At 31.9% G+C, this 25,625-nt stretch overlaps 2 protein-coding genes across 7 annotated transcripts; both read right to left on the bottom strand.

Moving 5' to 3' along the window:
* Positions 1-2,200: 2,200 nt before the first annotated feature.
* On the bottom strand, positions 2,201-8,118 carry LOC120082953. Of its 3 annotated transcripts, none has more exons than XM_039038393.1 (5): positions 7,876-8,118; positions 4,716-7,631; positions 4,511-4,627; positions 4,053-4,273; positions 2,201-3,753 (listed from the first exon to the last, which is right to left on the bottom strand). In XM_039038393.1, the coding sequence occupies exon 2, from the start codon at positions 7,532-7,534 to the stop codon at positions 4,796-4,798; it is 2,739 nt and encodes a 912-aa protein (XP_038894321.1). In that variant the 5' UTR covers positions 7,535-7,631; positions 7,876-8,118; the 3' UTR covers positions 2,201-3,753; positions 4,053-4,273; positions 4,511-4,627; positions 4,716-4,795. The 3 variants fall into 3 exon arrangements, with proteins under 3 accessions (XP_038894321.1, XP_038894322.1, XP_038894323.1); XM_039038394.1 differs by having other exon boundaries at positions 2,201-3,623; XM_039038395.1 differs by having other exon boundaries at positions 7,963-8,118.
* Positions 8,119-11,417: 3,299 nt separating this feature from the next.
* LOC120082957 (calcium permeable stress-gated cation channel 1-like) lies at positions 11,418-21,927 on the bottom strand. 4 transcript variants are annotated; one of them, XM_039038399.1, is made up of 13 exons: positions 21,750-21,926; positions 21,342-21,603; positions 20,506-20,848; positions 17,425-17,583; positions 16,820-16,955; positions 15,963-16,064; positions 15,557-15,676; positions 15,388-15,468; positions 14,419-14,759; positions 14,069-14,314; positions 13,363-13,687; positions 12,950-13,183; positions 11,418-12,037 (listed from the first exon to the last, which is right to left on the bottom strand). In XM_039038399.1, the coding sequence occupies exons 3-13, from the start codon at positions 20,817-20,819 to the stop codon at positions 11,774-11,776; spliced, it is 2,322 nt and encodes a 773-aa protein (XP_038894327.1). In that variant the 5' UTR covers positions 20,820-20,848; positions 21,342-21,603; positions 21,750-21,926; the 3' UTR covers positions 11,418-11,773. The 4 variants fall into 4 exon arrangements, with proteins under 4 accessions (XP_038894327.1, XP_038894329.1, XP_038894330.1 ...); XM_039038401.1 differs by having other exon boundaries at positions 11,774-12,037; positions 21,239-21,603; positions 21,750-21,927; XM_039038402.1 differs by having other exon boundaries at positions 11,774-12,037; positions 21,366-21,603; positions 21,750-21,927.
* Between the last annotated feature and the right edge of the window lie 3,698 nt (positions 21,928-25,625).

Genomic DNA, 25,625 nt, shown 5'->3' with positions numbered 1-25,625 from the left:
AAAAAAAAAATAGATTTGGGAATTTGATAACAAGTCATTACCAAAGGCAATGACTTAATATACATTTTAATTGTGGAAAATCTAAAAGAGAGATTATTACACATGATAACTCTTTATTATCTTAAAGTCTTTAATTGATTAATTAATCATAATTAATAATTATACTTTGTCACTCAAATAACATAAAATTTATCATTTTTTAAAATTAGAAGTTCAATTTTTCACCATAGTGTACAAAAAATAATAATTAATACTTTAATTACAATTATTTGAAGATGCTCTGGAAAGATAATATTTTAATTGTGGTAACTTATAAATGATTTTGTCACGACAACTTACATTGAATCGTTATCTAACATTTATTTATTTTTGACAAATCACTGTCAATGACCTACATATTGGTTTTATAACATGCAATAATTCAGATATCATATGTTAGCTAACTTATATAATACTCTTTTGTTCTAATCATTAAAGCTTTGTGTTGTGATTCATATCTTTATGGTTCAATATATATATATAATAATATATATATATAATATATATATATATATATAATACTCTTCAAAGTAAAGTAGCCTAAATACTCAACATATTAGATTAAGAAATTAAATTTTCTTTTTTCAATATGTGATCAAAGAAGTATAAAGGAAGTCATTTATTTGATCATTTTGCATCAATATGAAATTATTTTCCTATGTTTCACCCTGTCTCTTATACACATCTAGATGTGTATAAGAGATATATATATATATATATATATTGAACCATAAAGATATGAATCACAACACAAAGCTTTAATGATTAGACAAAAGAGTATTATAAAGTTAGCTAACATATGATATCTGAATTATTGCATGTTATAAAACCAATATGTAGGTCATTGACAGTGATTTGTCAAAAATAAATAAATGTTAGATAACGATTCAATGTAAGTTGTCGTGACAAAATCATTTATAAGTTACCCACAATTAAAATATTATCTTTCCAGAGCATCTTCAAATAATTGTAATTAAAGTATAATTATTATTTTTGTACACTATGGTGAAAAATTGAACTTCTAATTTTAAAAATGATAAATTTTATGTTATTTGAGTGACAAAGTATAATTATTAATTATGATTAATTAATCAATTAAAGACTTTAAGATAATAAAGAGTTATCATGTGTAATAATCTCTCTTTTAGATTTCCACAATTAAAATGTATATTAAGTCATTGCCTTTGGTAATGACTTGTTATCAAATTCCCAAATCATATTTTTCCCACACAAAAATAAAATATCTATTTAGGTCATATGAGTACAACTTGTATATTATCAACATAAATCAATTCACAATCATCACATATTGTTGAACTAAAAATACTTATACTTTTTAAAAGAAAATTATTTACGTTATTATAACAAAGAAATAGTTTCATTATAATACTTTAAAAAGGCATTTGGTATGTACTTATTTAAATTTTTTTTAAAAAAATATTTTTTCTAAACTAAAATTGAACTTAATTTAATGGTAAATGACATGCACTACTTCTCTTGAGATCGAACCATCCCACAATTATTGTACTATATATATGTAATAAAAAAAAATTCTCAACTTTCAATTTCCATTAGTAATTTCTCAAATTATATCATGGTCGACAATTCTATATTTAGTAATAATTCCTTCCAAACATGCTTTATTCACATCTTTCAATGCAAAGGGAAGGCTTTTTTTCCTGCCAATCGCTAAGAATTACTAATTAATTATAAAATCATATTTGCATATTCAAACTTCCATAAAATTTAAGCAGAAATTATCAAAATCAGATTTCTTTTAATTATACTCTAAACTTTGAAAATTGTCATATTAATCCTTGAAGTTTGATTTTTTTTTCTTTTTTTTTAAACAGCCTTTGAAGGTTTTTTCCGTTAAATTCATGATGGAAAAGTTTGTATTTGCTTATACATTACTCCTTTCCGAGCAAACCTCTAGGATCTAGACCTCCACTGAATCAAAAGAGAGTGCAAGAAATACAAAATGAAGTGTTAGGGTTCAAATGATTTGATCTAAAGTGTCATCGCTCGTGGCACTTAAAACAATTGTTGAACGGTGTGCATGATAATTTTAATTTTTTTTTTTTTTTTTTTTTTTTGTTTTACATTGCCAAAAAGACACGTTTATTATTATTATGATACAAAAGAGACCAATCAAAGAATATAGAAACGATGTTCCCAAGTTTCAACGGTAACTTTTCATAGCCAAAATATCTTTACCAAAAATAAATTAATAAAGATAACAAAGTCAATTGATATCCTTCAAAAACCTGTATCTCTCCCAAAAATATTAGCATTACTTTCATCCCAAATCTTTCACAAAACTACATAAATAATGTAAATCCTTAGTAGCTTTGAAAGGTAGATCAATGAGTCATTTGGGGGAACCTCAGCCCAATCGAATGCTTTAAAAAGCTCCGACCAAATCTCATAAGTGAAGGGGTAATTGAAAAACAAGTAGAGGATGGATTCATTGTTGGATTGGCATAGGCAACACCATGAAGGAGAAATATTAAGCCAAGGGCATCGCTTCAGTAAACGATGGTATCAAGAGTTGGTGATTTCCTACAATAAGAATTCAATCCATTTAGGACAAGGCCCCTCCAAATCTTCTTGTATAACTCCTCTGTAATTAAAGATCCCCTAGGAATGATGCACATGTATAAAGATTTAGTAGAGAAACCATTTTTGTCAAGCAGCCATGTCCAAGAATCAATGCTGCCGGTCAGTTCTTTCTTTGTATAAGAGAATTTCATAGATAGAACAAAAGATTTGAAGATATCCACAGTACAGAAGGAACCCAATCAAATGGTATACAAAAGATGTTTCCAATTAGCTGTAAGAAGAGAAAAACTATGGTTTTTCAAAGCCAGTATATCTTTACACCAAAGTAAAGCATAAAACATGGCAGAATCCAGTATGTCCTTTGATGTCTTGTAATTTTCCAGGAAGATTCGAGCGTTTCTTTCTTTCCATATCTTCCACAAAACAGCCAAAATAATGCAATTCCATAAGTGTTCTTTAGTAGCTTTGAAAGATAGGTCAATGATCAATAATCGAAGCCAGGAAAGACTGTCAATTCAATATTGGGGATAAAATGAGTAAAACAGCCCACTCTAAAATCTCTCTTCCTCTTTGAAGTGTGTTCTGAAATTTAAAGACTATAAGCAGTATTCTGAGTTCCATACCTCAACCACAGAAGTCTCCTTAGAACCAGAAAAATGAAATAGCTTGGGAAATTCCAGTTTTTAAGGGCAACATCACCAATCCATAAGTCAAGCCAAAACCAAAAGGCAGTAGCACAACCATTGCCGATGTTGCAATGTAAATCATCATCATAAACTAGATCTTTATGTTTCAAAATATGATTCCAATGACTTCTTGATGAAGAGTGACGAAAAATAGGGGCCATTAAATCAAAATGGCAAGAACCAAACTTGGATTTAATTAGAGTTCTCCCTGTAGTAGCATTCTAAAATGCCAAATCCATTTTGCAAGGAGGACCTTGTTTTGCTGCTTGATGCCCATCTTCGAACGGTTTCTTCTTAAGGTTGTCCCATCTCAAGGGGTTGGATAAATTGCTGCCTCTATAACCAGACCACAAAAAATTTCAACATGTTCTCAGCAACTTCAGGTGGAATTTTGAAGAGGGATAAATAATAAATAGGCTGAATTGGCTAAAGTAGCCTTCAGATTGTCAGTCTTCCTCCTTTGGACCTTAAAATTAATGAAAGAAAATAAAATAACAATAATAAAACCAGAACAAACAGGTTCACTATTTAAAATAAAAACAACAATAATCTGGCTTAGATTTTACATTTATTTTTCCCTTTACACTTCTCTATTATAGTGGAACTGTTTTGTTCCAAAATAATCTTACAAAGTAGAATGTCATCATTGTTGCTTCATAAATTGCAAATTGGTGAATTCACCTCTCTAATTTGGATGTTTGAAATCAACTACAACATTTTTCTTAAAAAGCTTTACAGTAAGAGAGTTTCTTGCAAATATTATACCTGAAGATGTTTCTGAAGTTGAGAGTTTCTTTCCGAATTTCGGGTAAATGGGAGAGGAAGAAGCTCTGGCTTGGCAATGGAGCCTTCTCGACTGCCATTTCGGGAAAAATGTGTTCACAGTGAATTCAATTTCTACGCCGTCTTCACTCCAAAAACTTGAAGGAAATGTGTATCTTAATTTGGTTCTTTCTCAGATCCCAAATGTGTTCATAATTTCCTTCCTACATCCATAAGCTCAGAAATTATGGCTTGTATTTACATTAGAAGGGGTTTTTGTAACCTTGCATTGAAATGAACAGTAAATTTGAAGCAGAAATTATTCAAACATAAGTCATCTAGCTAATACAAACGCAGCAATCAGCATGATTAGCAGCTCTTTATTTTTAGAAACAAAAACTGGTTCTCAAGTGATTGGATGACTTCTAAAGGTTAAAGTTATTGTATACTGGAAATGGTACCTTTTATATGCCGAGTTATACCCTTTTCTACAACTCTCGAGTCAGTTGTCGTTGAGGCAGTTCCACACTTTCTTGGTCCTCTTGACCACTTTTGGAAAGCATGTTTTCATCATATACCTGCAAATGCAAATCCTTCAGATTAGAAGAACTATAGAAATTATTTGTAATTAATAGAAATTTTGTTCCTTATATGTCATTTGAATACCTGTTGTGTTATTTGTTCTCACAATAACTTATCAGGGTTTAGAAATGAAGCTTTAGAAATTCAAAGCAAACTGATGGACATCAAATCTTAGAACGAAATTCCTTATATGCATCAAACCCATCTTCCCATTTCAACAGTTGCCTTTTCAGTAAACCATATGCCTTCAATTCTTTTGGCCCGAAGTTAACCAAGGGAGCATTGAATTCCAACTCAACAGGGCAAAGATCATTGTAGAGTTCTCCACTAGCATTATTCTCAGACTTCTCACTGGATGCATCCTTTCCCCCTTTTAATTTGAATATTAATGAATCAAATACATCGGCATGATTGGTCGAGTTTCCTTGTGTGTTATCTAAAGTATGGGAATTGAAGGCAAATGGATGATATGAAACAAAATTTTTTGGCTTCTGAGACTCAGCAGAAACATACTCTTGATCATCGGCAAGAGAGACAGCAGGACCATCATCAACCTTTGGGTCAAAAGGTGACGCAGCCATCTCACCAGCTGCAGACCTAATTTCATCATATTGCTCACGAAATTCTGCTTCTAATGAAAATTTTCCAGCCTCTTCTTCTTCCAACTTTGAACATCCATTTCGAAACTCGTGAAGTATGAGCAAAATGGGAAGAGGAAGTACTGGACCTACAATATTTTCAGTTCGCCGCACCTTATGCGACCACTTATTACTGCGGCTTGATGAGTCCCTTAACATAAAAGGAGGCAACTGATTTAGGCTAGGAACACTTAAAAATTCAAGGGATACTGCATTCTTGTTCTCAAGGAATTCAGAATAACTAGAGAAGGCAAAATGCAAAAGTTCCATGGGTAAGCTTGCCCATAATTTCTTGAAAGCGATCTCCTGTATACTTGAAGGCAAAGTAATGTCATTGAACACAACAGCAAGTGCTGGAGTCGACCTCAAACGATCAAATCCACAAGCTTTTAACTTCTCACACAAAACTTCATGAACTTCGAGAGTCAAAGATCGCTCACATAAAGAATCCTTGCTATACTTCCTCATGAAAGAATCCAAAACTTTGTCTAAGTTATCATTTAAATATCCCATGAGGTAGTCAAAATTGAAGTATGTATATCTTCTGCTAAATCTATATTTATCATCAACCAATTGCCCATATAGCAAATAATCATCAAGACTCAATGATTTTTTATGAACTTCATCTATCTGCTTCAATGAGTTCCAGGAGGCTTGATAAGTCTGTGCTTCAAGCACCCCAGATGACATAAGCCTTATAAGTGTAAAACTACCATATTCATTTTGTCCTGTAAATGGTAGAGAGAGATTATTATCCAAGATGCTGAAGCCCAATACTATTTCCTTCTTTTGTTGCCACTCTACCCATTCAGGAATTGCATCCTTCAAAGATTCTTGTCTCAGAAGGCAACTACTGCATGGACACTCTCGGCCAGATAATATGAAATTCGAAGGACGCTCCCACGCATAAAGAGACTGGAAATATTTTGAACTTCTTGAAGAAACAGATTGATCAAGAGCTGGTGGAGAAGGTCCATAGCAAAATATGTTAAACTCACAACTCCAAAAGGATCCCAGTACGATGCAATAGCCTGACTCAGAAGCTAATTTATACATACTATTGCCCGGACTAGACCTTAACTCAGACAAGCTAAAAACATTCACATAGCTTGGGTCATCGAGACTATGAGTCCATTGCAACACCGGTGACATCGGTTTTCGTATGTCGCAAAGAAGTAACAGATGACTTGAAGCAATGCAGAAATAGAAACCATCAGAACCTGCTTTAGAAAATGCAAGGAATTGTCCCTTTTCAGCCAAAGAATATGATGAGAACGTCTCTATCTTCAATAAGCAAGAAATACTACATTCATCCTCTCTTAAATCAACCAAGAAAATAGCATCAGAACGTGCAACAATTAAGATTCTCGGATGCCAACTAAACTCACAACTCAACCACTTCACTTTTTTCGAGCAATCTAAACCATCCCATGACACTTTCAACCTAATTCCTTTCAAATTAGCATTCGCATTGAAATTTTTAGCCTTCAATAGAGGCTCCATGTCAAACAAGAACAAGCTACCATCTTCCAATAAAACCACACTTTCTTCAAACAAATGAGGATTCCAACACGCGTGAACAACAGAACAAGTCTTAAAAACCTTGCTACCCATATTAACCAAACTGACCCTTGGGCGATGACTTGAATCAATTGCATGATTTTCCACAACAAACCATTCAACAGAATACATAGTATAAGCCAACAAAAACCCAATACCTACAGAAGAATCACCATCAAAACCCAAACCCAAAGCAGGGTTCACAGCAATCCCAAAAATCTGATAATTCAGTTCAGTTTCAACACTAAAAACATCATTATCATAATCAGATTGAACGTCCAAACCCGAAGCATTTCCGGAAACCACCAAGAACCCAACATGGTCAGAATTGGGGCCAGTGGGAAAAAACACAACGACACTGCTGGAATTGGGACATGGGAGGAATTGGAGGCGATTGTGACGGAGAGTGGAAGCCGCATCACCGCAAGATTGCTGCTCGCCAAAGAGCGAAGCAACGGAGGAAGAAGTAGAGGGAACGACGGGGGAAGAAGTGAGAAGAAATCTACGGAGATTGAGAATTGAAGGAGGAGAAAGAGAGGGCAATAAAGAAGGCGTTGAAAAGAGGCGGGTGAGAGAAGTTGGAACAGGGTTGAAGACGAGTGGGCCAATTGAATTTTTCACAGAAGAAGAAGACCCAGAGAGTAAGAGGGGAGACTTGAAAACGGTACCAATTGGGAAAAGGGACTTCCATTCTTCTTCAACCATAATGCGAATTACAAAGCTTTGGAAGTTGCAGAAGCCACCGAGTTCGAAGATCGGAACATGGAGGAACCGCCGCCAGTGCTTGATGAAGACGACAAACCTATGGACAATTCCATAACAAGTGTTATAAACCCAGATTCCAGCAATCAATACTAAATTACAGAGTACCAAAGCCTTCTCAACACTTATAAAACGAGCTAAACGCCCTTTATCTTGCTGGCGGCACTAATCCCTTCAAAGTTTAGAATCCAAATCTCTAATATCATGGATAAAGCAATATTTAATCCAAATATTCAATGGGTAACCAAATTTTTTTTTTAGAAAGAGAAAAACTAAAACCTTACCCAAAATTCCAATTCCGGCGACGGCGGCCAGACGCGGCGGCGTGCAGCACTGTACGGGAGGTGTTAGAGAGAGTGAGGAAAAATTACCAGCGGTGGCTGACATTCGGTGGCAGCGTGCGGCGGCGTGAAAGGAGGCAACCGGCAGGGGCGACGACGAGTGGCGGTTATCGGTGGTGGACGCGCAGAGTGTGAAGCAACCTGGGTGTGAGGCTGAGCGAGAGACAGTGACGTCAGGGGCTTGATTTTCTTTTCCTTAAAATTTTAACTTCATATATATATATAACTTCAACCTAAATTTGACTGGGTCAAACTTCCCATTTTCCTTCCAAAATCTCAAATCTTCAAATATTTTTATAAAATAAAAACCAAATAAACCAATTATTGTTTCAAATTAACTCAACTTTAACTCTAAAATTGGAAATTAAAAATAAATAAATAAATCCCAATAATTAAAGAAATATTAAAAAAAAAATACTTAGAGTTCGATATCTGACCTTATAATCGATATTACAAACTCATATTACTTGAGCTATGTTTATGTCAATTATTTGTAGTACTTACTCGATATATTTAAAGAAGTCTATACGTATGTAAAAATTAAGAAATTTTAAAATAGAATTTAAAGGAGGGACTAAATTGATTCACTTATGGAAAGCTTAGTTCTTATTTATATAATTGTTTGAAATTAATGAGAGTGACAACCCAAAGTTTAGAGATATAAATCAATTTCCTCCAAAGTTTATTAACGTATGTCTTAAAAGACAACCTCAATTCTGTCTCAATAGCTCAAAGAATAAGACACCAACTACCGTTTCAAAAATCGATGTTCGATCCTTCACTCGTAGGAGTATTTGGATTAAGGGAATTGCAATGGGAATAAGGGTATAAATGGGTAAAGTTTGTTGCTACAAGTTTTGTAGCTTTATGCATGACGTTCTTTATATCCATAAATGATACCCATCCAAAAAGGTGGATTTTCTTCATACCCACTTTCTATCCTCTTTTAATATATTTATTTATTCTTTTATTTTATACATTATTCAAATTATTTATATGAAAATTAAATTTATAATTCATAAAATTATATTAAAATTTAAATTATAGTGTATGAACTATGGGTGTTCAAAAAACCTGATGACCCGAAAAAATCGATCAACCCAACTCAATCCATGCGGTTTGGGTTAGGTTATAACTCGTTTGGGTTAGGTTGGGTTCAAATAAGTGAAAATTTTATGGGTTGAGTTGGTTCATGGGTTCACCTAATATAACCAAAACCAACCCGAATTTATTATTAATTTTAAAATGTTTTTTTTATTACTTATAACACAATTATTTATACATATATTGATTTTAATTTTATTTAATTCCAATATTTTTTGAATAATTTATTATTTGACAGTTTCTTTGCACTTTTGAAAGAAAATTTTCACTATATAAATTGAAATTGAGTTGTTAATCTTAATTCAATATATGAAAATAATCAAATTAGATTTTTATATATTTACGTTTTGCTTCTTTCTAGAACAAAATTTTAAATAAATGACCCAATTGACCCAAACCAACCCAACTCAAATATTTCATGGTCAGATTCATGTATTAATAAAGGTTATTTGGGTTAAAATAATTTACAAACAATTGGGTTGGGTCTAAAAAGTCTTTCAACCCAATCCAGCTCAACTCATGAACACCCCTAATATGAACTCCAATTTATTAAATTAATATATATATCAAAACAATTTAATATACACTTGATTTTTGTTTTTGTTTAATAAATTAGTGTATATATACACGTATATACAAACTTATTTTTCAATAAACCATAAAGAATAGATGCAATAAAACTATCAAATTAATTAATTAGTTATATTTGTAGTTAGTTAATGATAATTATGATTAATATGATATGAATTTATTTTTAATAATTATAATTAAAATTCATTAATGGTTTTATTAGATAATACATCGTAATAATATAAATTCATCAAACTGATCCCATCAAATTATGTAATCAAGTAACTTTAATTATAAATTGCTCGTTTTACAAATATTTTTAATTAATAATTTAATTAATATTACTATATGATTGTTAAATAATTAATTTTCTTTAAACACTGAATTGAATTTATTGTCTATTAATTAATCTATTAAAATTTTATAGAGTTCTCAAGATTAATTTTACAAATTAAATATAAAAATAATTTATTCTCATAAAATTATGATAGCATTCATATATAACCAACTCATAGTTATTTTTTATTCCGAACAATCTTATTTCCAGATTCATTATTCTCAGAGATCCTTAATTCTCGAATCTCTATAAATTATTAGACCAAACCGTCCCTTAGAATGTTAGTTTCATCTTTTCCACTACTACTACCTTCCATTGTACTTAAACCTTATTTTGTTTAATCCAATCACCTCTTCGTTTTACATTACTTTTTTTGTCGTTGTATATATTAAACTCTCTATAATAAAAATTTTTTATAATCACAAAAATTACAAAATTACAATAGCAAACTTTTATTCTCAAGTAAACATACAAAGCCCAAGGAAATGTTGAACAACAAAGAAAGGATGTTTGATTTAAATTATTATAAAAAAAAAAAAACTAAAAAAAAAAAAAAGCTATTCTCGCTCTAAATAATAATTTTAGAAAAAATAGAATGCCCTAAAAACAGAAAATGTGATTAATTTTTTTTTAAGTATGTTTGAATTAAATAGAGATTTTTTTTTTCAAAAGTCCATTTATTTAAATTCTTGATAAAAAAATATTTAATATAAATTTTTGTAAGTATTCAAGAAGTTATTTTGAGTGATTGTCATATTTCTATTTTTAAAATAAATTATTTTTAAAATTAAATATTTTAAAAATTAAACCGAATACACCTTAAAACGAAACTTACTCTTAAACTATTGTTCCGAATCAATTTGTATTTTAATTCTCTTTCTCAACTCTCTCCCTTTCTTGCTTTAAAAATCTCTCATCATCAAATCAATTTGTATTTTAATTCTCTTTCTCAACTCTCTCCCTTTCTTGCTTTAAAAATCTCTCATCATCAATTCAATCGACTAAGAAGAGAAGAATAGAAATGTGATGACATTTCTATTCTTCTTTATCCATGACGTTAATTATCGTACTTTTGATTTACCTAAAATAATACCACGATGACAGTAAACAAAATTTTAGATGACCAAAACAAATCACCATCACATTATTTCAAATCCAAACTTTAGAATAAAAACTTTATAGAACTTCTCCTCCAAAGATAGTTATGAAACGTTTATTAAAATATTGTTTAAATGAATAACAAAAATGATAAAATTCAGACGTATTTTTCGGTAATCTATGTAATTTATCCCATAAATATTCTTCACAATTTGAATTTACAAGTAGAAAAAGAAAAATAGATATTTTTGCAGTCCACTCAAGATTTGTAACTTATGGGTTATTAGATTAAACCCATTCCTTTGACCTATAAATTAATACAAGTATTAAAGTCTCTATGAAAAGTGCATTGTCACCTCCAAACATTAATTCCACCTTTCTTTTTCTAACAAGAAACCTCCATTCAGAATGGACAATAGAGAGTTTGCTACAAAAAGTGTTTATACATTGAAATCTAACCAAGAAAAAATATGAAAAATTACAGAAAAGGCTCCACCAAGACATAATTTATCATCATCCTTACTATTTTAAGAAACCCAACCAAATTAAGGGAAAAAAAAATAAAAAATACAATGCTCAATATAATGACAATTCCAACTTTTCACATTAGTTACTCTAAATTCTACAACTTTGCTCATTCAATTTACATCATCATTTCCCCACAACATATCATTTTATTTAACAGTAAAATGTACAGAGAGATGTGAATCCTATGTACCTTTGATTTAGTGTTTAAGGTTGATGGATGTCTCTCCGAACATCGGGCAAAGATGGAGATGAAGGAGCACTGGCTTTGCTCGGCAACGGAGTGTTTCTTCTTGATTGACGTTTTGTTGCCACCAACACACTCTCTGTTTCAAATGCTTCATTCGACTCGGCTTCATCGTCATCTTCACTCTCCTTGAAAACCGGATGGGCATATGCAGTGTGCAGGTACCCTTTCAAATTCAGGTTTGGTTCCCTTGCACGTTCCAAAGTGTCCTTCATCATTGCTTCCTACATTCCCAACATCACAAATCAAAACTAATTACTTTTTTCTGATTAGAAACATACATTAGAGTAAAAGGGTAAACAAATTACAACATAACACAAACAGGATGGATGAAATTAATATCTCCGAAGAGTGAAGTCTTTCATTCTAGAGTATGTGTGAATTGACTTTCTAAGACCTTTTTCGTTTTTTTTATTCTTTTAAAAAAAGACTATTTCCTTCTCATTTCTTACCATAATTTGCATCTTCCTTACGTATAATGGTTGAATTCTTGACCAAATTTCAAAAATAAAAACAAGTTTTTAAAAACTACTTTTTAGTTTATAAAATTTGGCTTGTAGTTTTTTAAACCATCGGTGAAAGTAGATAACAAAAGAAGAAATTTGAAAGTGAAAGTAGTTTCTATAGGCTTAATTTTTTTAAAAAAAAAAAAAAAAAATTACCAAACGCTAAGTGTTTTAAGAACACTTTTTTAAACATTTGAAAAAGTCATTTCAAATATGCTCTTAAACATTCAAACAAACAATATACCCACAAACAAAACACGTCAAAAGCTGGCTTTTATAACTCATCCATTCTGCACGATCCAACATAGATTACAAAATTAAACTTTCACAAACTCCTTATATTAAAACCGTGAGCCAAACCTCCCTTTATGGTTTAGAGAACCAATCCCAGATTCAGTTAGAACAGTCTGAAATCTTCCACCAAGTTGCATATCATATGATTATTACCCATCCAAGAGATAAAATTAGGCTATCAAAGATGAACATAACTCATGATGGCCTACTTATGAGAATTGGGTAAATTTTCTTTCATCAGTTTTGAGATTTTCAAAATTCTATTTTCAGGAAGACGGGAAAAAATCACTAATTCTAAATCCTAAACCACTTTTAGATCAATAAATTTTGACAAACCTGTATGGGATATCGGATAAATGCAGGTTCATAACGGCCTTTGCAGTACAGATGGAATGATATGGTGATTACTGGAAGTGCAATTAGAAAAGGGGTTGATTGGGCAGCTTTCTTTGTACTTAGTAGTCCCATTAGAACCACCTGTGAGAAAATCAATGCATAAATGATTCGCCCATGGACATCGGGCCAGAATGCCGCAGCACTTTCATATTCCTGGTTGTAAACATTTATGATCTGCAAGTTTTTAGAAGGATATATATAAGTATAAAACATTCAGTAAATATAGACATAGATACAAAGCAGACAAATCAAGATACATGTATCTCAAACTAAATATATGAGAAAAATGTAAGAGAGAGAAAAGGTTAAAAATTCATATTCAGCTTCTTGTGCCCAAAAGATTCTTAACTAACCTGATGCCGGAATACAACAAAGCCGAGGGCAAAGAAGACTATGATGAAAGGAAGCAAAAGAGGTGTAATGGTTGCATATACGAGACCTAATAGAAAATATAACTGAATTCGAGGTTCTCCTGTGTTGAAACCAAGACTTCCTGGATCCATGGCCTCTTCCCTATCCTTTTCCGTCTTCACTAAGAAAAAGTTCTTCAAGTGGAACATTATCAAGGGCTTCAACATCAAAATCTCCCCAGCAATGCCAGCCCATCCATCAACCATGATGTAAGTTATAAAAAAAGTTGCTTTCATCGGTATCGCCACTCCAATTGTCTTGGGAATTCTACAGAAAAGAATAAAAGGATGAGCTTGTAAAGATGCCAAACATCAATTCAGAATTTTATGCACATAAACGTAGTTTTATATGAAAAATTAGAACTCTTGAAGCAACATCAGCAGAGTAAAGACGAGGTAATTACTCACTGTACACTAATCTTTAACATATAGCATTTTGGGATAAATACTTCTACGTACATATGTACATATAAAAATGTAAGCACTCATAATTACATGACCAGACAAATAAAACCCACAACAAATTGCAAACTGATCACCCAATTCCTAGTTGGAAATGCATACAACAAAACAAATGAAATTAACTATAATGGAATTACGGTCTAATTTTAAGGGGGAAGAGTACGATCAATTTATGAGAGTATCTTACTGATCAGTAGACTGATGAACAAAAGTATTCAGTTGTTCAAAAGCAGCTCCTGCAATTACACTGCCAAGGAACACATTCACAAAGTTGAAAATGTAGTAACGAGCTGCTGCTCTCCTCTCTAAAGATGAGTGAGATGTAAATCCTTCAAATTTAGCCATTATCATCAATATTGTAGGCAGGAAAATGAGAAAAATCTTCAACACAATTCCGGGAAGAAAACCTTGGACAAATGACTTAAAAAGGTCCCTGTACAAAAGAAAGGAGTAAATGAAAAAAATTGAATAATAATGTTCAATTGCATTAAATTAAAAACGGATGCAGGATTTAAATGATCCAAGGGTGAGATGTACCTTTCAATAATGGGTTTTAGGAATGGTGCAATCTTCTGAATCCCCTCAATGCTTGCAAGAGATTGTACAAATGATATGGGAATCATGAAGAAGAAAGTAAGGAAGAAGAATGCAACGCCCATAATTAGCCTTCTAACAGTAAGTGAAACATATGGAATTGCAAGATTTTCCCAATATATATCACGTGGTTCTGGAGCCCATTCTGTCAACCAAATAGTTGGATTTCTAGATTGCTGAGTTTGTGCACAAACAGCTGCACCCCAACGTGACTTGAATGAAACAAATGCTGCTGGCATTATAGATTTTGGATCATTGGCAATCCTTTTTCTTTCTGATGCTATCTGAATAGTACAAAAAAACCTCAGCAAATATAGTGGAAAAGTCATACAAATGTTTGGGAAAAAAATGTAATATTAATTGTTATCACATATATTATTATGGCATTTACATAAATAAATTAGATTTAGAGACCCATTAGTACATTTTCCCTTTATCATAGTTTTAGTTTATCGCTTGATGCGTACCGACACATTTGTGACTTTATCGATATACAAACTAAATGGAGTGTTCTCTCAATATTGAAGAACATTAAGGACCTAAAATAGGATGAGCGGTTGATGAAATCCCATCCAATTTCCTACAATAGTTCCTAACTTGCCATCACAAGTCATCACTAATTCATCTCCTATAAATCAAGAGAGCAGAGAGCGGAACATGATTGGCAAAAGAAACAAAAGGAGTAATTAACCTCAATATTTGAATTAATGCACTACAATATATTGATCAACTAACCGCTTCAATCCATATGCACCATATGCTGCGCAGCCTAATTATTAAAAGCTTTTATGATATTAAACTCCTACAGGTTGACATTACTATCGCGACCATGCATACATAGGTAGCAGTTATCATAATAGTATATAAAATATGCAAAAATTTCAAGGAAGAATCTGGATAAGAATTACTTACTTCTATGGACAGCTTCTCAATCTCTGCTGTCTGAAATTCAATTGCGTCCACTTTCTTTCCCCAGAGTCCAAGAAAACCAGTCTAGTTGCAGTACGAATAGGATTAAGAAAATAAAAATGAACATAGGCTGGAGAAGACACTTCGAGAAATATGCCACTTAAATAGTTACCTTCATCACAGGTCTAACTGTAGAATTTCTTGAATACTTGAGTTGGTAGAAGTCAAGCCAGTTCTGTGCTTTCTTCTTCTTCTCGACCAGTTTGGCCAACTTGTTTGCATCACGTACCACCTGCAGATATTTTCTAAAGATCAGGAAAGGATTGTATGTAACACACTCATTGTAAGGAAATTGGACCTTTAGGTAATTCCCTAACAGTATATGTTCTAAAGTCATAATCACTTAAAATCATAGAAAAAATCTCTTTGAGCTGGACTTGATGCAATAAATTGCATTTTGGATTGTTTGTCCAACAATTATGTATCTTTTTCTTTTTCTTCTTTAAGATTATATGTTCTAAAGAAATGAGAGAGAAAAGAGAAAAAGAAAGGCACCACTGGTCCTGGTGAAACTGAACCTGATGTGTAAGATAGTGATCTGGATGGTTCACTAAGAAAAAGTGCTCAACAAGCTCACTGACTGATTCATCCGGATCTGGTGGGACATTTCTTACAAGGACCTGCCAAAAGTGAAATAAACAAGTAAATTTCACATTAAAGAATGATCTTAAATCGCCGATTGACCCAAGAACTTAAGTTGATAGGTGAAATAACACTTAGGAGTTTCAACACAAGACCTCTTGAGCCAACCTGCTCCAACACCATCTTATAAATCAACAACCCAAGAGCTTAAACTGATGGGTAAAGGCAGATTTAATATTATATCATCTAACAACTGTTATGCATCTTTTAAACCCCAAATCATTCAACGGCATAATAATAACAACAACAACAATAATAATAATACTTCATGAGTCATGACGTACCCAAAATTAAAATGGATCATAAGGGACCAAAGAGGAAGCCAATGGGATCACGCTTTGATGAAGAAAATGTTCAAAACCCAAAAGCACTATAAATAAAGGCCACATTAAGTTGAACTTAAGTACGAAGGTGTTATTAAAATGATATTAAAAATTTACATTAATCTATCAGTTTAAGCTTTTTTCAATGGTATTTAATAGAGAGAAAAATGAAAGATCTTGAACTTTAAAACACCAGAAGAAAAAGATGAATTTACAGACTCATGAAAACTAAAACTAAAAGCAACTTAATGACTTTACATGAAGAGGCTTAACCCAATAAACCAATTAAGCTTTAGAACTAGAAGAAAAGAAAATTTTATTTCACAACAAACAGGTTAAAAAGAGATGCGGTAGCCAATATAAACGTAAAAAATTTGATCAAAAGTAAAAAAGTCGTGGTCTAATCTCACCGTAAACTGATCCGGACGGCGTTTCTCAGATGCAAGAAATTGTAGTCTCAATGAAGCAATCTTCTCATACTCCTTCATCAGTACATAGCATGTCCACACAGTAAATGCATAAGCCATCACGAGATGACTCCAAAACCTACATTATACAACGAGGAGTAAAAGAGATTAGATCCTACAATCATGCTTCCAATGAACCAGTCCATGTTTAAATTTCATCAAGACAAACCATTTTGGCATATTCCATAAGTAGAATATAAGGAAACTATGGAAGACGTAACTGCAAGTTCTATTGATTATACAATAGTTAAAAATGAAATAGTTAAAAATGATGCAAATCAATTGTAGTTATCAATAAGGACTACGGACTACCTGAAAAGTACTAGTAATTTAATTGGTAAAAGATGCTACTGATGATTAGTAACAGAAGAAAAGGACACTGAAGTTTAACCGGATATGAACAACATAACAACACGGAGCAAATCCTATCAAATGTCAACCGAATCCACAAGGGTGTGCAGAACTATAGAGCATGTAGCTATGGTCCATACACGCTAATTAATAAAATGTTCCAATATAGCTGTTAGAAGAAAGAAGCCTTTTGACACCTTTGTGATTTGGCAGGGATGTTTGATACTGAAAGCTTGTCAATATCACTAGCAGTCACATTTGCCGTCACTTGAGCAACACTCACATTATCATCGGTATAATTAACTGGTACCAGTACAGCCCATGCAAGGAATGCTATGGGGACAAAGATCTTAAGCCTGCAATGAAGGTAGTAAAGATATGATAAATACTACAACCAGCATTTCCAAGGAACTTACGACTAATAAATTTTAAAAAAGTATTTAGAGAGAGAGAGAGAAAGAGAGAGAGAGTAAGAGTAGATATCAACCAGAAGAACGATCCTGAAATCCAACAAAAGATTATGACAGCCTAACCCAAAGGATGTTTCAAAAAATCACAGCCACTAATACTTTAAAAGATGAGGTTTATAGAACTATCACAGTCGACTAGCCATAAAAGAAGAGGGAGAAGTATCATATTTAAGCCTCTTATTACTGCAGTCAAAATAAAGAAAATAGACGATAGACGATAAGCTATCCAGGGACCCAAAATCTAAATGTCATTCTAACTTTGTGTATATTGTAGAACATATACTGTCATCTAAACCAATTTCGATTTCAAGAATAGATCAAAGAAGTATAAAGGAAGTCATTTATTTGATCATTTTGCATCAATATGAAATTATTTTCCTATGTTTCACCATTAGCACATGAGACGACATATAATTGCAATTACATTTGGTCTCTGATCAAAGAAGTATAAAGGAAGTCATTTATTTGATCATTTTGCATCAATATGAAATTATTTTCCTATGTTTCACCATTAGCACATGAGACGACATATAATTGCAATTACATTTGGTCTCTGATCAAAGAAGTATAAAGGAAGTCATTTATTTGATCATTTTGCATCAATATGAAATTATTTTCCTATGTTTCACCATTAGCACATGAGACGACATATAATTGCAATTACATTTGGTCTCTCAGCTCTCAAAAATTAACTTCAGGGAAATGCAATATGGAACGAAAAATCTCTCCAGTTAGACTGGTTGAACTTTAACCAAATGTATTCTTTTCTTTCCTATATTAGGTATTTTCTCTATATGCTTAGGGAAACTCATTTGCCTAAATTTGGAATTCCTCGAGTAACTGAAATTACCATCCATGAATTGGGTGGTTGTTAATTAATCCCATCATTTACTTTTTCTCCTTCTAGACACTACAATTTCCATCAACGAACTTACTAATGATACAAATGGTAAGATAAAGTGGCCTTGTCTCATCTTCAATTAGTCGATAATACAGTTTTCCTCCCTGCTTGGAAAAGAAGGAATCTTTTCTTCACCAAATTGAATTTTATCCTTCTTTAGGCTATTTCAAGTCTCAAGATCAACGGAGGCAAATGTCAGATCTTATATCCAAATTGAGATCTTATCAAGTTGGGTCGATGGGCAGCCTTTGTGTGATATGAAGTTGGAGCCTTTTCTTCTTCCTTAGAACCAACATTTCTTCACCAAACTTCTGTACAATCCAAAACTAAGTGTAGACAAGTATAAGATTATCCTCCTAAAAGTAAGTGTCTCTGCATATCCCTAGGAGCCTTAATTTTTCGGACCCTGTCATAGGAAAAATTTAAACGAGACTCATATCTTGGAGAAAGAGTTTTTTTTTCCTAAAACGGAAGGCTAATCTTATACAGTTGGTTCTAAGTGACATCCTGATCTACTTTATGTTCATCTCAGAGTCCCTAGTGCAATTAGAAAGGCGATCGAGAGATTGATGAGGGATTTCTCACAAGGGTGGGTTGATGAGGGGAAAGGATCGCACCTTGCTAGTTGAGAGGTGGTGTCCAAGACGGTGCACGGGCATAGATAACGTAAGGACTAGAACGAGGCCCTGTGGGCTAATTGGCCTTGCAGATTACACCATGAATTTGATACCTTAGGGTACAAAGTCAAGTTTGCAAGTAGAGTCCTCATCTTTATCCTTCTCAATGAATAATTGATGGGATTAGAGGCTTTTCCAAAAACCCAGGGAAAACTATTTCAGTTGAGCTTCCTTTTTCTTTTCGAGTTTGTTCAATGTGTTGAGGGAGGTAGGAGAGACACTTACTTTTGGGAGGATAGGTTGTTGGGGAATAACCTCTCTACTCCAAGTTTCCAAATTATAATAGCAGTCCCCTTTGAGGAATCATGTAGTGTCTTCGATCCTTTCTCTGTCTTGAAAGTCTCTTTCTTCCTCTTTGAGGTTCCACCAATAGAGAAACGATGGATGTTCTAGCTTTTGCATATTACCTTAGGAGTTTCACTTCAACCCTGGCAAGGGGGATGGTCACCTCAAGCCCTTGTCCATCCCAAAGGCTTTTCTCCTGCAGCTACTTCTTTCCGTTCCTCCCCAATGGGTAGTTCCATCCTTTTTTTTTTTTTTTCTGTGGTTATTATATTGGTTGTGTTGATTAGTAAGCAAGAGAAAATGTATAACTAAGCCACTAATACAACAAAATTGAAGTGCCCAAAATATTAAACAAACCCAACAAACCACTTGGATTGGTCATGTTATATAAGTTTGGTTATTATATTGGTTTTGGTTCATATATTGTGAATAACATTAATTAGAAATATATCTAACTCTTTTTGTTATTATAAAGTCACTTGCACATAAATGTCTCATAAATTTCATTTCACTCTTTGAGATTTTCTTTACTTACCAACAATCTTCAGAATATTATTGTTTCTATACCTTGTAGTATTAGTTTTCTTAAAATAAAATAAGACTTAAAGCACTCTTTTCAAGTCCATGCGAGACAACGGGTAATTAGATATTTGAAAGACTATCCGTTTCTTTTATTTTCTTTTTCTTCTCTTTTACAAAATTTTAAACTGAACGACTTCAAACAATCCAAATCAACCCATCCCAAACATACATAATTGGTTTGGAAACCTAACTAGGGAAATTTATGGACAATTTACAACTCACCAACTTAAATTGAGAACAAAATATCTGCTATTCACCTATTTCAAAATGTGGTCAAGGTTCCTATACAAAGTTGTCATTAACATAAGCAAAAAAATGAATATGATGATTAAAATAGAAGACATCATAAAGTTCACCGCATACCCTATTAAGTATATCCGCAGGTACACAGCAGAGTCCAATCCTGCATGATCAATAAGCTCAGGTTCTGGCATTTTGATGGCTTCGGGCATCCAATTCAAGAACTTCAGATATGACCTGAAGTCCAAGTTGACAAACCTACGTACAAAGGCACCTGCGTGTGTTGGGCTGCTCCTTAAACCCTTCAAATACCACTTCGAAAAGTACACCCGATCATTGAAAGGCTGGAGCCTTAAAACGGCAAAAACCAAAAGGAAGATGAATGCGCTGAGAATATTTATAGCTGCAGAAACCCCAATATCTTGCAAAGTAGCCATTTTCTTATAGCTCCTCCGAAGAAATTATCCTGAAATGAAAATTAAAACAGATTCCGTCACCGAACTGATGGAAATAAATCATCTGCAAAGTTCCGTCTCCCATAAACTACTAAATTAGAGTATCAAATCCTACATCCAGTTCTTTCAACTAACCGATTAGCTCAATGAAAGTAATCAATTAGGATAATACACATGTAAGTAAACATTACACAAAAATTGAACATTCTCGAAAATAGAAAACGCGCCCAATTAAGACGAACTAGTATTTCTCGATGATTTCAATTAGCAACACGAAATTTGACTAAACGAGTTCACATTAGCCGGAGATGAAGTAATTAAACCCTTCAACCGGCACCGATTCCCAAAATAGTAAATGAAAGGAAACAAAAGTACCAAGCGGTTTCAGCACAAAATCATACAGAAATAGCAACAACTTTGACTGTCGCAGACTACTAAATCCCGCCCGATTCACTTGAAGTGTTCATAAAGAAGATCAAATACGAGAAAAATAGAACTCCCTACTCGGTATTATTCTCCAATCCCAACCTCCACAGTCTTCAGCACGCGAAAATCCACAAAAACTGCCGAAGAAGAAGATGAACAAAACAGCCTTCAGATTGCTTCAAAGACGAATCAAACAAAAGAAGATTCTCCAACTCCTTTTGCAGGAAAACTAACACGATACGCTACTAAGCTCCTTTTCTTCACCCCGATTCGCAATCATCTACTTATCCAACCAAAAGAGGAAATCGTCGGACGGACAAGGAATTGCGTCTGGAATTAACTAGACATCACGTGAAAAACCAACCAAAAATAGCAGAATATCAGAATATCTCAGGCTGTGAATAAAGCAAAACGAAAATGAAAACCAAAAAAGCATAACCGTAGTGACGGTTCAAGAAAAGCAAAAGGAATAGAGAGAAAGAAAACCTTAGAGAGAGTGAAATGGTGGCGAACAGCCGGCGGCGAGATCCACCGGTGTGGATTAGATTTTAACGACGGGGGGTTTTCTGTTCTGTTCTCAAAGTAATCCACTGTTGTTCAATTATTTTTCTTAATTCTTTTTTTCTAATTAATTGGAAAGTGGAAGATTCCGGAAACGGACCTTTCGATGTCGGCAAATCGCCACGAGAAATAATTTATAACGGCTATTTTTCTGTCATAAATTTTCTTGGAGTTTTCTTTTCTTTTTTTCTTTTTTTTTTTTTTTTTAAAGAATTAAGAATATAGATGATAAGAGAGAGAGGAATTTAAGATTGTATAATTATGTAGTTAGTTTTTCAGGGTAATATTTTCAAGAATTAATTAAATGTCCACGTGTACTATGAATTTTTTTTTAGTTCATAGTTATGTCATTTTTTTTAAGGATTTTATATATTTTGTAAGTAATCCTAATAATAATAATAATAGTAGATAGATAGATAGATAATTAATGTTTTTGTTAAATATATTTTTATTTTGATTTTTCATCTTTTCACGGTATGTAGATAGGAAAATCAAACTTATTATTCGAGGGTGATTGTTGTCATTTTTTACCATACTTGATATGTTACTAAAAAAGTGAAGATTTTTTTTATTTAAATAAAAAAGTCTAAGTTATATAATTATTTATATTAAATTTGAACCAAACTCCTAATTTAAAACATTCGAAAATTTTCTTGAAAATTAAGCTCCTCTCATATTTTATAAATAAACATATTTAATACAGATATAATTAAAATTTTAGTAAAAAGAAAAAAAGAACACAAAACCATAATTAATTATTTTATTATTTAAATAGGTTGTAAAACAAAATTATATTATACGAAAAAAGGAAATTATGACCAAATAAATGAATTTAAAAAGATAAAATAGACTATTTATACCACGTTTGTTAATGGTTTGATTTTTTGTTTTTATTTTTTAAAATTAAGCCTATTTCATCAACTTCTTATAACAATTTGTATATTTCTTAAGTATTCTTAACCAAATTCTAAAAACAAAAACTACTTTTTTTAGTTCTCGCTTTATTTTTTAAACTATTGGTGAAAAATAGATAACAAATGAATAAATTTGGATATGAAAGTAGTGTTTATATGCTCAATTTTAAAAAACAAAATGATTACTAAATAGGATCTTAGTAACCGTCGTTATCAAAGTTGAGGTAAAATAGGTATATTTTAAAAATGAATGAAAAATGAATAGTAAAGTGAACTTACTTCAAGTATGATTTTCTTTTCTAGAGGTCGAAGTTTCGATCTCTCATCTCATATTTATAAGACAACAGTGGATAGTAATACTAATTTTGGATTGTCTAACATAAATTTTGAATTCTCAAAGCTTCATTGTGACATACTTCTATAATTTGTTTATTACTATATAGTATAACAGTTTAACTCCCTATTTAGATTCAGTTAAATAAAATTGAAAATACAAGTGAAAAGCACTAATTAAAGAGGGGGGTGGGGGTGGAGGGTTTGGAAGTTGATTATTAATTACATTACAATTTTAGTCTCTAGACATTGTGATTTATGTTTATTGAGTCTTTTAAGTTAAACTTTTAAAGTTTTAAAATCAGTCATTAGATTAAATTTTTTAACATTCATAGACCTATAAACATTGAATTGAAAATTTATGATTCTATTAGACATAAAATTGAAAAGTTAAAATACTATTTTGGTCCCCATATTTTGAAATTTGTTCAATTTTAGTCACTATACTTTTAATTGCCCAAGTTTAGCCCTCGCACTTTCAATAAATCTAAGTATGGATTCTCTTACAAAATCTTAAATTTAGTCTCTCAAAATTAATTTTTAACGAAGTTAAAAATAAAATATGTGAATATGTTTTCAAATTCTATAGTAAAAATGCTATAGATAATAAAAAGTTCTATAAAAAAAAAAATCAACAATAAACTAGTATTGAGGACTAAATTTAAGATTTATTGAAAGCAAAAATACTAAAAGTAGACAATTGAAAGTACATGGACTAAAATTGAACAAATTTCAAAGTACAAGAACCTAAATGATATTTAATCAAATTTAAATTTATATATAATAAATTAATTAATTTTAAAAATGTCAAGAATCTACCCTACACGAAATTTAAAGGCGCAACTACAAAAATGGCAATCACACTTAAAGTATTTGTAGATACAACACAGTGAAAAAAATTTGTAGATATAACAAAATTTAGAGTTTGCTTTTGAAATCTAACAGTAATAGCTAGTATGAGTCTTATCAATGACCGACCATATCACTAATAGGAGCCTATCAACAATATGATAAATTTTGTTATATTTGCAATTATTTAAAATTATTGCTATATGCTTAATTATTGTCTCTAAAAGTACTATCCAATGCAATTACCTAAATTTCTATTATACATCTATACATTTTTAGAAGTTGATAGATTAAAGTTATAAATTAAGGTGGATTGATTTTCCTTAATTGTTTTAATTTTGTATAAACTACAAAAGAAAGCCTTTCAACTTACGCTATAGATATCCGCATGGATAGAGGGACCAATGATTTGAAAAGAGGAGAGATTTTATGAGAATATAATATTATAATATTATAATATTATAATAATGGTGGATGGGCGGTGTGGAACACGCTCCCCTCGTGCGTTCCGCGTGGCGGGCGCGTTGGAGAGGTTAGCGGCAAGATCTTTTGACTCCCTGGGGACAGTTGGCCAGACTGGCCCGAACCGGAAAATCGAATAAAAAACAAACAGTTCCAGCGTTACGCCATTGTTGACCGTTGTCAATAACAGCCCAATGATAATCTGCCATGTGGCAACCCTTCTGTTGAAAAATCTGCATGCAACTGTCATGGTTTTGTTATTAAAAAAACGGTTAGGGGGTAGGTAGAGATATACGAGTATATTTCATGTTCAATACTTCGGACTTTTTGAAAAAAATTTCGCCTTGGTCCTTTAATACTTCTTAATTTTCCAAAAAGTACTACTCAGGCAATTTCACAATATTCAATAAGAAGTATTTGTTTTTCTATTAATTATTAGACAGAAAAATGTAATATATATATAACCGTGTATTAGTTAAAACTAAAATTAATAATTCTATCAATTTAAACTATAAAATTTTCGTAATTGAATGAAGATTTTTGTGAATAATTTATAGCTATTTTCACTTGATTTCAATTCAACTCAAAATTATTTGAATATAAAATTAGTTCATGCCTATAAATTCTACCAAATTAGGAAGAAAAATTTTCATGTCACTTTTTTTAAATAAGTAGAGAAATATAGATGAAAACAAGCAAATAAAAAACATTCAAATTTTATTACAAAGTTTCTACATCTATGTGATTCATGTATTTCTCTCTAGTTTACCGTAATCGTTGTATTTAAAGGAGTATATCTACACATAGGAAAATTACAAATTAAGATTTTAAAACAAAATTTCTAGGGTGAATATTCAAACCACAAATCTCTTGATTGCTAACACGTGTTAAATACTAGTTGAATTTTGCTCATTTTGATTTCTCTAAAAGGGTTAACGAAAAAAAGTAATATATATATTTTTTAATGCAAAGCTCAAAAACTAAAATACAATGTTTAGGAGTTTTAAAGACAAAAATGGGAAGAAAAGGAACCATAAATTAAATATTTAAAAACTATAAATTAGAGTTGAATGAATAAAACAAATTATTTCAAAGATATTTTTGTTGCACTTGATTTCATCATCAATTAGTGTGCACTCCTATTCAAATTATATGGGTTTTTTCTTTCCATAATTATAATTTAAATTCAAAGTTTTGCATAAAACAAAATTGAAATGAAATGATAGTAATTGTTTAAGGTTCT

This window comes from Benincasa hispida, chromosome 8 (genome assembly GCF_009727055.1).
Source record: "Benincasa hispida cultivar B227 chromosome 8, ASM972705v1, whole genome shotgun sequence".
In the NCBI taxonomy this organism is placed as follows: Eukaryota; Viridiplantae; Streptophyta; class Magnoliopsida; order Cucurbitales; family Cucurbitaceae; genus Benincasa; species Benincasa hispida.
This window is presented reverse-complemented; position numbering and strand designations above follow the sequence as displayed.

Bases quoted from the DNA above. Each gene is read 5' to 3' on its own strand.
- LOC120082953 (XM_039038393.1), bottom strand. From the start codon at position 7,534: ATGGTTGAAGAAGAATGGAAGTCCCTTTTCCCAATTGGTACCGTTTTC.
- LOC120082957 (XM_039038401.1), bottom strand. From the start codon at position 20,819: ATGGCTACTTTGCAAGATATTGGGGTTTCTGCAGCTATAAATATTCTC. The intron at 16,065-16,819 runs GTGAGATTAGAC...CACTTTTGGCAG, and splicing joins GCCGTCCGGATCAGTTTACG to GTCCTTGTAAGAAATGTCCC. The intron at 14,760-15,387 runs GTAAGTAATTCT...TGTACTATTCAG, and splicing joins TTGAGAAGCTGTCCATAGAA to ATAGCATCAGAAAGAAAAAG.